We start from the raw sequence: 13,639 nt of genomic DNA on the forward strand, positions 1-13,639 counted from the left end.
GTATTCTGAACTTAGGTATCTGCAAGTACTTTGGTGTTATACCCTGCTCATTTTGGTCCCCACCCCCCAACTTTCTAGGACTTACTTTAATTTTTAGCATCCCAAAAGGACCCCTGCTAAACAATTCATCTTTCAGGATCTAAACAAATTTCCTGGCCTTTTTTATTTTTCATGCAGTTTTTGTTCAAATGAGAGCCTTCTTCTAATAGCTTTCCAGCATGATAACCACACATCCCTGGAGAGCTATAGACTTTATAAGCTTAAAAAAAAACTTTCCTAAGAATGTGATTAATACTACATCCCTAAGCAAGCAATTAGATATCCTGTATCTGACACACTAGACTGAAAAATATTCATCTGTAGGCCACGCTTCCCTTTTCTGAAAGACACTATATTGCTTCAGCTGTTTTTGCTTTAAAGTAGGGAATTGTATCACCGTTTATTCTAATTAGGAAAGACCTGGATGCACTATGGGTCAGAACCCCAGCATAATATGAGATATTCTATAGATTTTCTTCTTTCTCCTTCCCAGCTTTTCCAGATTACTGAGGAGTATTTCCATATTCTCATCAAAACTCTAAACACCATCTAGGGGCTAGGATCTACTCCTATTTATTCGGTGTCCCTGTTATCCTGTACATTCCTAGGTGCTCAATCCACTTGTTAAATTCAGCAACAGAAAAATAAGGCTCTCTTTTCAAAAAATCTGAAGGCCAAATCTATCTCTTTCCCCTAGATAAAAGGAAGTTGGGACAGTGGTAAGGCCTGAAAACATTAATAAAGGCTTTGACCACATGATTCAGTTGATGATACTCCTCTCATTCCTGTAATGGATTTGGGGTGAAAGGTGGTCCTCTCAATTGTGCACGGACCTTCCTTTAGTGCAATAAATAGACCCTGCTTTGCCCTTACCCAACTGTCTAAATGTTGTATCACATGTCAATCTGTCTTCATGAGATCAATCCATTGTTCCTCTTGGGTACTTTTTTCTTCTTTCAGTTTATGTTCTCTCATGGTGTACTCTCTCAATGGTTCTCTCAATGCTGTACTTTTAAGAACCATTAAAGAATTATTGTCTCACATCTTCTCTTTAAAAAAAAAACAAAGGAGTTAGAATTTCCATAAGCACATGTTTTATTTGATGTATTTTATTTCATACAGTAAGTTGGTGTTTTTCAAACTTTGGTTCTTGGACTATCGACATTGGAACTGCCTGGATCTCTGGACTTGAGCCCAGGAATTTGCATTTCAGCAAGATTCAAGTTGGTAACTTTGCACATTAAACTATAGAAATCATCAAGTTGTCAGGAAACTTCATGTATGTCTCTGAGTGAGAAGAGCTACTTAATTCTTTAACTCTTATGTTTCTTTAAAAATTTTTTATTTTAATTGTTCAAGTACAGTTTTCTGTCTTTTACTCCCACCCCAGCCCACCCACCCAGCCCTCCCCACCTCCCTCCCATTTCCCCCGCCCCCTAGTTTTTGTCCATGTGTCTTTTATACTTGTTCCTGTAAACCCTTCCTCTTTTCCCCTTAACTCTTATGTTTCTTAACCAAAGACAATTATCTTTCACTTTTTGCAGCATATGGCATTTAAAATTTTTTTAGAACAAGTTGTCTGTTTCTGATCCTACATTTTAAAATCCACATAATTTTTTCTGTTCTACCAGAGAGGATGGAAATAAAAGCGGGTGAGGGACTAAGTGGCTTGGGATGAGACTGTACTGGAATCACAACAGAACTAGAAAGGTGATGATAGCCACAGTTTATGCAACGAACATTCACTGGTAAAATGGCAAGATAGATGATGTGGCTGGTGCCACTTCTCTCCCAAAGCATCCTTCACACAGCCAAAGACCACCAGTGCTACCACACTTTCTTGTTCAAAGTTACTAGGGACCCATCGAGCCCCTCTCTGTCTCACTAGTTCCTCTCTTTTGCTATTGTCTCCTACAGATCCGCAACTCGGGACCTGCTAACAGCACAGTCCAGTTCATCTTCTACCAGCCTATCATCCACCGATGGAGGGAGACAGATTTCTTTCCTTGTTCAGCAACCTGTGGAGGAGGTAACTGTGTTGTTCACTTAACCTAGGAACTGCTGGCTTCTATGAGGGAAGCCTTGGCTATTATAAGGATAGAGTCACTTCAGCATAGAAGAAATTTAGTGCTGTGGTGGATCAAATTCTTCTGAATGGGGCCAAATCCTCAAGCTCTTCTGTAAGGCAGCTACATCAGCCTAGATGCACCATAAATATTTTCTGGCTTTATGGAGTCCCATTAAAGGCAGCAGTCTTTACTCCTTCCCTTGATTCCATGGAAAAACAGGACAAGAAATATTACAGCTTGGCAAGAGCATGGTCTGGAATAAACTACTCATCTGGTTGAAGTAAACTTCCTTGTTCAAAAATTAAGTGAAGAGTATGTGGCCTATGGGTCCAAAAAGGACCAGAGATTAATTTAATTTAAGCAAGTACTTTATTCTCAGGGGGGAAAAATCACTCTGCTGTAGACTTAAGCTCAGTTATTTTTCAGCTCTACCTCCTCATCCATGCATTAGAAGGAATGCCATTTGCCTTATTTATTCATAAAAACATCTCTTTTGAGAAGTCACCAAATGAGTTTCTGCCTCTGTGCCATTGCATCCGTGATATGAACAACATTGTGTGCTACTGTACAAAGCCCCCCATTTTCTGTTCTTCAGAATTATAAAGGTTACACAATAATTTCTTTGAATTATTTCATAATTATTTAGCCATATCCCTATAAATAATAATTTAGTTCATCTAAAATTCTCTATTATGATGTAAAGAATAACTTAATGCCTAAGTATTTTTCTCCTTTGAAATTATTTCCTTGCAAATAATTTCTTAAGAGTGAGTTGCAGAATTTTTGTGGCTATTGGCATATATTACCAAAATTTTTTCCAGAAGTATGATAACCAATCTACAAATATTTTAGTTTTATTTCCAAATGAGCCAGTATTTTTGGATTATCATTTTTTTAAGTTTTGGTAGTTTATTGGATATAAAATTATATGTATATTTCTTTTAAAATGGGCACAACAAATAAATTATGGCTCCAGCTTCATGGAAGCCTGTTAATTGTCTGGCTTTAAGTAACTAATCCATATAGGTCTCACTAGATTATATTTTGACAAGTGAAAATAATGATGGTACCTCAAAATGAAGACAAATGATTACCCATTAATTCTTGTAAAACGGTGAAGAACACGTGTATTTCCCCTTTGGCTGTTTAGTCTGCATCCACATAATGTGAACAGACCACGGAGCATGAGGTTTTCTATACAGCAGTGTTGGATTTTAGCTTAAAAGCAATTAATCAAAAATAGATCAAGTGCTTTTAACTTGATTATTAAATAACTATTCTCTCAACATCTTAAGCATTTCAATAAAATAGTGTTTCCAGTTGTTCCATATGCCCTGAATTGAAAATCACTTTGTTTAAGAGTGAACTGCCAATTGTGTTTATGTATCATAAGAATATGTTATTTTGAGTCACCTATGAATGACTGTCATAGGCAGTGGTTTCAAAAAAATCAGAGAACATATATTTTTATTCTTTCCATTTATGTGGAAACCAGGTTTTGAGAGAAGTAGCAATTCAACAATAAGCCCATGATGCCAGTTTTTCATACAGCTGCTGTTGGAATGTATTTCAGTAACCTTGACAATGGATTGGTATATAATAAGGGAATTAATGTTAGATTCTTGCACATCCCACCCCCTTGGGCCTTAATTTGCTTTCACATCCAAGGGAAGAAGTAGAACCATCAGAGGTTCTCCAATGTTTTGAGTTATGAAACCCTTTCTTTAAAAAAAAAAACTTCCTTGGAAGCCCAGATAAAAGGAATACATACTACTCAGAATGAAGATGTATGGGATATGGAAACCAACCTTCATGGACCACAGTTTAAAACTACTCAAGAAATGGCCCTAGCTGGTGTAGCTCAGTGGATTGAGCATGGGCCTGTGAAGCAAAGGGTCACTGGTTCGATTCCCAGTCAGGGCACATGTCTGGGTTGCAGGCCAGGTCCCCACTAGGGGACCCATGAGAGGCAACCACACATTGATATTTCTGTCTCACTCTTTCTGCTTTCCTTCCCCTCTCTCTAAAAGTAAATAAAATATTTTAAAAATTAAAAGAAACTACTCAAGAAATTATCTCTAAATTCTTTTTATATTTCTGGTTCCAAATTTAACTGGTTAACCATTTTCCTAAGTGCAAAATACCTTGTGAAACTTAAGAAAACACAATTATCTGATGACTTTGGGTCATTTATTTAATATTTGTTCTAAACTTTAATTTCATATGCTCTAGCTTCAAAGCAACATTTTATGCTGATAAATTATGATTTTTAAAAATCACAATCTCTAACTTATAATGTATGACTTGTGCTCACATTTTAGTACATGATAATTCTGTTCCTGAGCCCAAATTATTTCATGGAAAATTATAAAATGATTAGCTTATCATGAACTTATTGCCATTTGAGTATAAAGTAATTGAAAATTAAAGCTATATTTACTTGTATAAAAATCATTTTTGCTCTTTGATTTTCTTGTAAAGCAAAAAATTAAATGCAACATATGTTCTTACCCATTAACTTTTTGTGCTTTTCATCTTTACAGTAAAAGTGTTAAAAGATTTTTTTAGCTCTTTAATGAACATTTAATTTTTGTGGGTGGTCTGAGAAAATAGCCTCAAGCCAGTAAATCTGGTCTATAAACCTCCCGCTGATTTCCTAAAATTTTTTGCAAGACTTTTAAATACTCTAAACCTACCTTTCTAACACATATTTAGCAACAATATTCAACCACCTGCTAGAGGGCATATATCGTGGTGTTAGTTAGGGTTAGAATGATACCAAAAATCTAATTTTTAGAAAAATTCTCTATGTACATTTATTCTCCACCCCAAGAATCTAAGTACTCATCAGCACCCCACCAGAAATCCATAAGACAAGAAAGAGACAGGTAAAAGTGGTAAAACACATTATAAATAAAATTAAGTATTACTCAGCGCCACTTCTTTTTCCAACAGGATTCTCTAAAAAGTGGAAATTAATGCATGACAACTAAGAAATATTGGCTAAAAATTTAAACAGAAGTTATGGAGGATTTGGGGTGAAGCAGAAATCACACAGTTGGAGAGTTTTTTCTTTCTGTTTACTTTTTAATTGGTAGGAGACTTTGGGATTCATGATGGCTACTGTTAAGGCCTTAATCATCCATGCATTCAGTTTATCCCCGTCTGGGTTGAATTTCAGCAAAAATAATGTCAGGCAGCTGACAGGACCTGATCCCGCACTATATTCCATTGTCCCCATTGACCACGGGGAGCAGTACTGGGATTTTTTTATTATTTACTTACTCACTTATTTATGAATTTTTTTCTGGTGCCTTATGTACCATAGAGTCAATTTTGCATCCTTGCATGAGAGAATCAGTAAATAAATAACTGATGATCTCTTTGGGATACAGAATCGGTGTTAGATTTTTAGATTTTACAAAACAGATTAATAAGAATAGTTCTTATGACAGTTTCTTAGAAGCTAGTTGTGCCCTTATGTAGTTCCAGCTCTACAGTATAATTTGAGAGGAAAAACACAGTATTTGAGGCCTGTAAAAATCAACGAGCCTTCCATTTATGTCTTTTGTCTTCAAAATGAGTGGCACATTGGGGAAGAATTTCCTTCATGTGAGATAGCCAAAAAGCATAAAGAAATATATTGACATGTATCTTTAAACTCACCTGTATGGTTTGATACTGCAGGTTACCAGCTGACATCGGCTGAGTGTTATGATCTGCGGAGCAATCGTGTGGTTGCAGATCAGTACTGTCACTATTACCCAGAGAACGTCAAACCCAAGCCCAAACTTCAGGAGTGCAACTTGGATCCTTGTCCAGCCAGGTCAGTCAAATTTACCACTTCATCTATCGTAAACATAAACAAGTTTCAAATAAGCTTCTTAAATTAATTTTTCATTAAAAGTAAGTAAATGTTGTTATCTAGTGTCCATTCCTAACCATGTGTTATTAGTAGACATGCTCCTTGTTCTTGTGGCGGTCTAATGCCATCCCATAGTCTACAGATTTTCCATCTGCAAAGCTACAAATGAAGCACTCTCAGTCATTTTCTCTCCTGACTTTTCTCATCGTGGTTACTTGTTTCTCTCCTTAATAATGTCCAGGCCAATGGACCTTACAAATGTGGTGGCATAATGTTCTCAGGATTCTTTCCATTTCAACTTGGTCACCTAATGGTAACCTGATCACTGCAAACCCATTCAGAGTCACAGCTGACCCATTTTCCACACTGTTTAACTAGAATCAAAGCCAGTCTTAGAACAGTTCTACATTTCAACAAACTCAGCCCTTGTTAAAGAGAAGGCAGGACTCATTTCCAACAGCCAAACATTTTTAAGGCCTTTTCAATTAGGAGCTTTGAAGAGACACTTGATACTTTCACATATTGTTTGCTTTTTGGAAACCGTAATTGGCCCTCAGCTATTTGCAGGATCAAGCATCAGACTGACAAATGAAATATCTCAGAGGAGTAGTCATTGTAGTACAAGTCAAGAATCTTATCATGAATGTAATATGTGCCTTTGTAGTTGTAACACTTCCTGGTAAATCTCTTTTTTAGCTTATTCATCCCCAATATATGAGAGAGGATATAAGAAAATACTTCTCCTACAAAACTAATAAAAACCAAAAGACAAAGAATTCTTTCCCAAGCTCCTTCAATTTCTGAGAAACACCTCAATGTTGTTTTTTTAAAGCATGGTTTACCAAATGCATATGCATAAAACAAAACTTGGAATAGTTAATACTATGTGAACAATGCGGATGAAAATCATTCTATCTTTGAACTATAGCATTGAAAATATAGGTTTTGCTTTTTGTTTTTTAAAGTTTACATGTGCTCTCTCTGCCTCACATTCATGAATTCTAAATTCTGCATGTGAGGTGAAATTGTTTCATATACCTAACTCATGAATATGAACTCAGAATGACAGGTTTTTATGCAAGAAACAGAAAGAGTAGATATTTTATAATTATATAATTCAGGCACAGATTAATTTAGCTCATATGACACCAGAAAATTATGTATTAAAAATCATATATGGTATAAAAATTGAATGAGGTATCAGAAGTTTGCTTGGATGTCTTTATTTTGTAAATATTAAGGTATGAAGTATTATTAATGAAGATAATTATACCTAAGGTAATTCAACCCTAGTTTAAATCATTCTACCTATTATACATCTTTATGCATATCTATACCAGAAAGACTGTGCATGAAAAGCGTAATTAACCCAACTCAGAGAGTTGGCTCACCTGTAGAGAGATTTTGAAAGTCTTATACACACTTCCATAAAAATGTGTGTGTGTTTCTAGGAGAAATGAGAGATGCACCCCCATAACTGTATAAAGCTTTTCACTATTGGAAAAAAACAAACTTCAACAAAGAGATGACCATGAAAGACAGTTGTAAAATAAAAACATTATGTTAGCCATCTTAAGAAAATGTTCATAATCAGAAAAAAATGATTTCTGGCTTTTGATTTTTTACTTATATTCTCTGTTAGAATAATATTTCTGGCCTATTTCTTTTATCTAAAAGCAAAAGGCCATTCTGCATTGAAAGACATTTGCCTGTGAAATGTGTGCTTTTTCTGCATCCCATGTTATTTTAAAACATCTAATACAGCACATGTGTAAATGTTGGGACAGGTGGCTATTTAAAAAAGAGAGAGAAAATAAGTTAGAGGCACATGTCAAGAAGCTGGTTTTTTATATCACATGTAATTAAACAAAGCTGTAAAGATTATTACTTAGCAGTAGGCCAAGTTTGAGAGGAATCTGCTTTAGGAAATATAGATACACTAAGGTTAGGATACTTCAGGATTGCTGTGACACTCACTGAACTCATTTGCATGCCTGCAATCAAAACAGCCTTTCTGAATTCAAAGAGAAAATAAGAAGTGATGGTCTGAGAAAAGAAGATAAATAGACTATAGAATGAATAGGTCTGCCCTCTAATCAGACAGAGCAGAATCAAGCCTGCAAGGAACTGTTTGCTAACTACAGATTTAACTAAGTGAACTCGGGAGTGACACAATGATATTAAAACAGTGCCTTCATGTCCAAAATTAGAAGTTCCCTAAAGGGAAAACATAGACAACCTTAGTACAAATAAAGTCACATATATTTGAATTTGGAAAGAAATTTATTTTACCTAGCCAATAAAATATTCACTTTACATCTACTAGACTAGGATTTTGAGACTATTACATATTATTTGAGAACAAATGTCACTCAGATAGCCACGTTTATTCCCTGTCAAGATTGGAAGGACCACAGACAACAAAAAGGTCCCTAAGTAATTAAGTTTGTAACCCTAGGTTTATTATTTTACCCTTGTTGGCCTCATTTTTCTCTCCCACAAAATGAGGGTAAGAAGATTATTTATTGCATTAAGTTAGTGGTTTTCAAACTGTGCCTTCAGAACCTGTTGTTCCACAGAGTTTCTTTGTTAAATTTCATTTTATATACTTTGAACTACCTAAGCAATAACTCATAACATGATTCAAACATGTCAAACTGGTGTTAACTTATTTGAGCTAAGTTTTGAAAATTGTTGTAACTGTAAAATGTTTTACTATCAAACTAAGTACTTTTTGCCCTCATTGTTAAGTTCTTCAATTACATCAGTTTAATTGAAAGATTAAGTGTCCTAAGATTGCAAGGTGAGCTGTGAAAATTATGACCATTAGCAACTCCTTCTCTGTGTTAATGAGAATTTTTCATTACTACGTGTCTAAAACCAAAACTAACTGGACATGACAACTATTAACCATAATCCTTGATATCCAATTTTCTATTTACCAAATAGCCTCGCTGTTGTCATTAATTTTCGCTAAAATAGGTAAGGGTTATGTATTTGAACTGATAAATGACATCAATTACTCCTTCATCACCAACCACATCCACTGGCCTTCATGGTTGTGGATTGGTTTATCTAGAGGTTCTCAGGGCTAAAAAGATCATTGGCATCTATCTAGCCTATTCTTTTCCAAGTAATGTCTATGTTTTTATGGCTTTTTTCTGATTCTTAATGTTAACTTAGAAATATTGATGTGTTTTTAAAAAGCTATGTTGAAAACAGTAAAACTCACTGATAATCTCCAGTGCTCACAAATAACTCTGGTTGAGGCTTTTGCTATATTTTTATACTGTCTATAGCTCATAACACAGATGAAACCACACTGTGTACAAACCACACTGTGTTCATTTGGAATTCAGTGACTTAGTGTTCTTCGTTTCTACTCCTCTAAAGTGAGCTTGCATGTCCACGACAGGTAGTGAGTTGACAGTTTGCTAAGGCAGGAATGTGAGTCCCTTACACTACAAGACGAACAACTGAGCCTACCTGGCAGCCAGTAGTTCCACCCCAGAGAGCTTTGTTCCTCTTTGCTGGTATCATATAGGCAAGTCATTTTTATGAAGTGATAAAACACTTCGTTTCCTAGCCAAAAAGGTCTCAAAAAAGAAACCAAAACTTAATGCTTGTAATGGGAAGAAAGAGAAAGTTAAGTTAACATTTATTGGCTTTTAGCTAAAATTAAGAATATTTTCACTGTTGACTTGGAGCTATGACATCATGAATCCCATCATATGATCTGTCTACACAGTGTAGCATGTATTCTGGTGGCATGCCAACTTGGGCACTCCCAGAAGTCCAGAGGCGTGCCCCGGCCCCGCATGTCTGGGATCTACAGCATGTTTAACTTGTTTTCTGCTTCATTAATTTAATACTATAGTAGAAGCCTTTTCCCAAGTAGCTAAGTCACTTGAAATCTAATCAAACATAATATTCCCTTCTTGTGCTTGCTGCGCTACAGTCATAGCTCTGTCTTACACTGGGAGCATGTTTTTAATGCAGCGCCTGCTGTTTTGTGCAATTGTTCGTGTAATTTTTGCCTCTTGGGTGAAGGGTAAAGTCCATCATGTGGCCAAAAAGTCTCAAAATGCATGCCTTTGCCTCAACAACTAAACAGGCATAGCTGTAAGTCAGCTAATAAGCACCTTGCATTTTCGGAGTGGCCCCTTTTGGCCTTACGTATCTCAGTCAAGGAGGCTGGTAAGATGGTTCAGGCTGCCCCAGGAATAATAGTGCAGACATTGTTCGTGAAAAGACCAGAGAACCGCCTTTTCAGATTTTTTCCGAAGAGGGCCTAAATTGGCAAGGGTTGGACAAGTGAGGAAAGCTCTCACTCATCACACTATCATGGTATCAGTTATTAGCAAATAAATCTGTTTCTAGCAAAACTGCCTCCAGGTTCCCCCTGCCCTCAAGGAACTCAGAGCTTCAGTCCTAAGCAAATGCGCACACTTGTATGCCCCACGTGGCAGTGCGTTGGGAGTTCCAATGGATTTATTTCATCCAGCTATATTTAATTTGACAGAAAATTGTATAAATCATCCTGGCCAGGGACCAAATCATGAACAAAATCTCAGAATTGAATCCTAATGGAACTTCAAGGAAATCATCTGCATCAGGAGAGGCAAGATGGGTAGTGGGCACAGATCAACAAAGACCTGGTCACATTCACTAGGTGCCTAGCTAGTCCAATGGTGATGCGGCCTGGTGGTTAGGGGGGGAGCCTTGGAGTAGAGCAATCTGGCTTGGGATCCTGGTTCTGCCGCTGACTAGTTGAACAGCCTTTGGCAAATTGCTTTTCACACTAAGCCTCAGTTTTTTCATCCTATAAACTGAGGATAATAGCAGTTCTTACCTCATAGAGTTGTCATGTGGAATAAATGGCACAGTACATTTAAAGAGCTCAGCAGAGGGCCTGGCGCATGATAAGCACTCAATAAATGTTCATTGCTGCAGCGATTGTGACTAGAATCATGATTATGATAATGTTACCTCAGAGAAACTTCTAAACTCCAGAAATCGGTTTTCTCCTCCATGAAAGGAAAAGATAAAACTCTAGAATTACCTACGGGTCTAAAAAGGTAGTTCTTTAACTCTCGTTTTTACAATAAGAGACAGGCATCCCTAGGGAATATCTATATGAAAGTAAATCTCACTTATCAGATTTTTAAAATACATATAATACCATGAAAAATTAAGAAAATTACCATCTCCTGAAATCTCAGGGTGCAGTTGTCTATATCCCCCTAAATCAGCTGTGAGACATTGTCATGTAATTCACATGGGGTCTATGCTATGTCCTCTCCCAAACAGGAGAACTTGATGTAAGCTCTAGAATATGGTTTTCAGTAAAAATACAATAAAATATTTTCCTAATCACAGAAGCCTTTGTGTGTTATTATAATAGGTGAGTGATCAACCTCAGTTAAATATACTGCTTTGAGCAGCTAATGAGTAAACAATAAGAAAGACCACCACAAAACCTCATTTCCCCTTTCCCACATTATTGGTATTGAGATAAACAAGGCAGAGTCCTGGGGCTTTTTAGAGTGCATGGTCCTATCCCTCCTCAGTATGGGGACCTGACATACATTATCAGACAATCAGTTACTCAATTTGGGAACTCAATTACTGGGGAAATTCAGTTCTTCTACCAAGCTAGCTCATCACTAATAATAGTAATCACTTGTTATATTACATTTAAAATAGTTAAGTATAATTATTTGTGCAATTCTTTTAATGAACATGTGAGTTAATAGGACAGATATTAACATCATCCTCATTTTTAACTTCAATCTATCAGTTTGACTTTTCTACCTAAGTAACTTCTTTACTTAACATCTCTAGGCTTGAGTTTTTCCATCTATAAAATGAGTCAGAGAGTAGCTATTAAGTGAGAATTAAGTGAGATAATGTACATAAAGCTTTAGCAAAGTGGCAAACACTCAACAAAAGTCAGCTATTATACTTAACTTAGAGCCAAACCTACAAAATGACTTTTCCACTGTTACTTCTATTTGAAGCTTATAAAGGGCTTTCACATCCATTATCTCAATTCAGTTTTACGATCCCGAGGATGTTAGCAGGACAGAGATCATCATCTATACTTACAGGTGAAAAAGCTGAGCCCAAAGAGGGTAAGTGACCTGCTCCAAGTTACTCAAGGTGGGCAAAAGAAAGCCAGCTCATGGACTCAAGTGCTCCCAATTCCAAAGCATCTCTGATGCTATTACATGAATGCAGGTAACCTGATCCCTGCTGCGGCATTTGTGCCACAGGTACCTTTGCCTTTCATGATGCCTTCAGCAATGTGTGAGATCTGGTTTAAACCCAACTTAGACACCCTGGGGCAGCACAGAACTACCAACTATATCACTGCAAAGTAGGTGCCACAGGTCTTTGAATTAACCCCACACCCAGGTTAAGCAAGCCCCTCTCGTATAATCGTAAATACTGATGTTTACTCAAACCAAGCAATGACCAAATCCCTTGGGACAGTACAGGAAGAGATAAAGCTCAAGGCTACTTTAGTCCCACTTATTTAAAAGCAGTTCAGAAAGTACATTCATTAACATTAAGAATGTTTAACTATAGAAATACATATGTGAGGATATTTTAACATTTTGGGTCAAATGATCAAAAACTCTCCAGTAGTCGGTGTGTAGCAAAAAATAAACATAGGCCTTAAAAAATGTTTTCAAACCCTAGACAATAAAAGCAGGGTTGTTGTAGTCTGGTTTCAGAAAGATAAATGAATTTATCATAGTTGCCTAGTAAGTACTATGGTTTAAGAAAATTGTGCCTTACTTACAGAATATTTTCTCATTTACTGGCTCCCACCTTGGCTCTTTAAATAATAGGGAAACTCACTGTGTTTCATCAAGTCACCAAATGTTAGAGTTGGAGAGCTTTCTAGATGATCACCTAGTTCAGTGGTTTTCAATCCGTGGTGCATGGACTCTGAGTTCCGTCCTCAGCAGCCACTTGGAAGGGGACAGGTATGACAGAGCTCCATGAGATGGTTTTCCAGGCACCCATTCTTACTTTATCTTAAAGCTCCCGATTTTGTCCAATGCTTGGATTTTGCTGGAGACCAAAGTATAAGTCCTGATGCGTAAGTACCACACTCAAGGTCACGCCGCAGGAGACTGGCAGACAGAACTGACCTTCCACCTCCCAGCTCCTCATTAGGTCCTTTTCCTCATTAGCCCATGAGCCTTTGTGCTCTGCCACTCATGAAAAAGCAAATGCCTATGTCTCTTCCAGCTTTTCATTAGTTCTTTCTTCCCCCTTTTTAAACCATTGCTTAGGAAGAGACTAGTTTCTATTGCCCTGGAGTTGTCAAAAGAAGACGAACTACTCTTCTGTACCACAACTGCTTCCACCACTCACAATTTCATTCATTTTTTAATTGTGTACCTACCCTGTGGCAAGTTCAGTACTTGGTACCATGGCAAAGACAAAGACTCAGCCAGAGTCTGAGCCCTGAGACTGCCCTGGAGAAGTTGGGTTGTACAGTTACCAAAAAGCCTGGTATCTGAGAGACACATGAGTCAGAAGGGGAAGAGATGGTTTTTATGAAGCTGTCATGGCTATTTCTGGGAGATATCCAGTGGAAGAGATGCAGAGCTAAGCCAAGTACACTAGAAGCACAACTGCCATTAATCCT

The 13,639-nt window shown here is 37.0% G+C and overlaps 1 protein-coding gene across 1 annotated transcript in view; it reads left to right on the forward strand.

Annotated features, from left to right (window-relative positions):
• Window positions 1–13,639, forward strand: part of ADAMTSL1 (ADAMTS like 1) — a 948,619-nt gene that overhangs the window by 678,875 nt on the left and 256,105 nt on the right. Inside the window, exons 9-10 of the mRNA XM_053656510.1 lie at window positions 1,957–2,068; window positions 5,796–5,934. Of these exons, the coding sequence (XP_053512485.1) occupies window positions 1,957–2,068; window positions 5,796–5,934 (251 nt within the window). The remainder of the gene's footprint in view (window positions 1–1,956; window positions 2,069–5,795; window positions 5,935–13,639) is intronic.

Source organism: Artibeus jamaicensis, unplaced genomic scaffold, assembly GCF_021234435.1.
Source record: "Artibeus jamaicensis isolate MK-2021 breed Jamaican fruit bat unplaced genomic scaffold, CSHL_Jam_final scaffold_1964, whole genome shotgun sequence".
Classification (NCBI taxonomy): domain Eukaryota; kingdom Metazoa; phylum Chordata; class Mammalia; order Chiroptera; family Phyllostomidae; genus Artibeus; species Artibeus jamaicensis.